Below are 2598 nucleotides of genomic sequence, written 5' to 3' on the forward strand. Positions count from 1 at the left end.
ACCAGGAGTGACTAGAAATATCGGTCACAAGCTGGCAGAGGGTAGATTCAGACTAGACATCAGGAGGTACTACTTCACTGTCAGGGCGGCTAGGATCTGGAACCAACTTCCAAGGGAAGTGGTGCTGGCTTCTACCCTGAGGGTCTTTAAGAGGAGGCTAGACGAACACCTTGCTGGGGTTGTTTGACCCCAGTACCTTTTCTTGCCATGGCAGGGGGTTGGACTTAATGATCTGCTCAGGTCCCTTCTGACCCTACCAACTATGAAACAAAAGGATGCTTTCCTTGTCTCTCTTCTTTACTATACTCTTACTATAACACAATTAAATGTAGAGATCTCCTCCACTTCTCGTATTCTGGTGCTATATAGTAGAAAGCTTTTTCTCCACACTCCCAGCAACCTAGAGAATGAATATAAAATATTGTTTGCAATACTTTCTTTGATATTTTAATGTAAAACTTTTCTAGTATTACAATTTCAGAAATAGCAAATCTTTATGCTGTTTGTGTATTCTGATTTTGCTTTCTTCAATCGCTGCAACCTGTTACTCTTATTTACATGTTTATTTAATAGCATGATTTACTTACTGAATAATTATAACTTCTTCTTTCAGGCATAAATTAATAGCTCTTCATTCTATCCTTTCAACTCAAGATCAAGCAGCTGCATTTACAATACCCCCTCCTGGTATTAGAAAGGTATGATAAATTTAAACAAGCAAAATGTACTACTCTGGATCCTTGTTTGTTTATTTTAGATGCTTTTTTATGTGAGGTTATTAATTCTTTTACAAGAAAACAAATTTATACAACAATAAAACTGTTCTCAAAAGTCCTTTATTGAAAACAGACTGCTTTTAATGGTCAAAATCAAGTATACATATAGAGAGCACTTTTTCAGTTTTTATTTCACTATAACTTTTCTATGAAAGAGTAAATTTTTTAAAACTTGTTTTAGAAATCTCTTCTGTAGATATTATACCACTTTTTGGGCATAGAACAGTTTTGCTTAATGCCAAACTACTTAAAGTCAGTTTTTGCAAGTACAAGGTGCCAGTTTGTGAAATTCAAAACAAGTAAAAAACCCCAACTATATAAACATCTTCTTTTAACTCCTTAGTCCATCCAGATTGCAACAGAATAAACTGTTTTGTGAATTCTTGTTAATAATTGATAAATTTCTAGAGGATTTTTTTTAACCAGATTTGTTACAAAAATCATTTTGAAGGAGTAAAACTTACTGGAAAGATTGCTTCTTTAATTTATGGCTATTTCACTTGCAGATAGTTTTGGCAACCAATATTGCTGAGACAGGTATTACCATACCAGATGTTGTCTTTGTAATTGACACTGGGAGAACAAAAGAAAACAGGTAAGGGTTGATCTCTCATAAATTTGGGGAGCTAGGTACCATAGTGGTTTTGTGCTAATTTTATATCTGTTTAGACCTAGGTTTAAATTCTGATTTTATTTATTTATAAGTCTGATTTACAGTGACCATGTGTCCAAATAAAGTCATTTTGACAATTTTGGTATGAATCCATGTGTTTTCACGAGATAAAAACAGGGAGCTGAATTCTTCCAACGTGATAGAATGCACAGTTAAGTATAACAGGCTGAAATTTAAGGCAGAGCATTTTTCTCACTTAACTGTCAAGTAGTTAGATTTGGCTTGTGTATTTCTCCTATGTAAAGTAATGAAAATGTACTAGAAGCAATGATACCGTACTGAGAGGGAGCTGGGCTTGATGACATCAAAATAGGTCTTCCTATTTCTGACTTACACTTTGATTCTTTCATTGACATCTTGTGAAACAACAGAACTTTTTTCCAGATTAATTTTAAAATTTCTTTAAAAAGTAGTTTATTTTAAATTTTAAATCGGCATATGAGTCCTTGTGTAATCCTAATCTACACTCTGTGTACATTTTTTTCTAGGTATCATGAAAGTAGTCAGATGAGTTCTTTGGAAGAGACCTTTGTCAGTAAAGCTAGTGCTCTGCAACGTCAAGGGAGAGCTGGACGTGTCAGGGATGGATTCTGTTTCCGAATGTACACAAAAGACAGGTGCAATAGCTTTTGTTAGCAAAAATTTATAAACGCTGCAACTAGTGCAGTGTCTCGGAAACCTGTGTTAAAGTGCAGTGTTCCAGTCACAAGTGGAAGAATCCAGATGCTACAATACTGATAAGGATATTTGTGTCTTTTAAGAAAGACTAACTTCTGCCTATCTGAGTTTTTTTGCAGTATGAATGTCTAACCTTTTCAAGTCAGCCGGTCTGGATGATCTCCACCCTAGAGTTCTAAAGGAACTGGCTGAGGTCATTGCAAGTTCCCTGGCAAGGCTTTACGAGCACTCATGGTGCTCTGGAGAGGTACTGGAGGACTGGAAGAGGGCCAATGTGGTTCCCATCTTCAAAAAAGGGAGGAAGGAGGACCCAGGAAACTATAGGCCAGTTAGTCTTACCTCGATCCTAGGCAAGCTGTTCAAGAAAATTATTCTGGCACACATCGAGGAGGGGCCAGCAGGGGACTGTATGCTTAGGGGCAACCAACATGGGTTCATCAGTGGCAGGTCCTGTCAGACCAACCTGGTGGC

At 36.9% G+C, this 2598-nt stretch overlaps 1 protein-coding gene across 3 annotated transcripts in view; it reads left to right on the plus strand.

Annotated features, from left to right (window-relative positions):
• The window catches only part of DHX29 (DExH-box helicase 29), a 52016-nt gene that overhangs the window by 34003 nt on the left and 15415 nt on the right, over positions 1–2598 (plus strand). For all 3 annotated transcript variants that reach the window (XM_019517861.1, XM_019517863.1, XM_019517864.1), the window contains 3 exons: positions 614–698; positions 1283–1371; positions 1938–2066. In XM_019517861.1, coding sequence (XP_019373406.1) covers positions 614–698; positions 1283–1371; positions 1938–2066 — 303 coding nt within the window. The remainder of the gene's footprint in view (positions 1–613; positions 699–1282; positions 1372–1937; positions 2067–2598) is intronic.

This window comes from Gavialis gangeticus, unplaced genomic scaffold (genome assembly GCF_001723915.1).
Source record: "Gavialis gangeticus isolate Ggan-Ray unplaced genomic scaffold, GavGan_comp1, whole genome shotgun sequence".
Classification (NCBI taxonomy): Eukaryota; Metazoa; Chordata; order Crocodylia; family Gavialidae; genus Gavialis; species Gavialis gangeticus.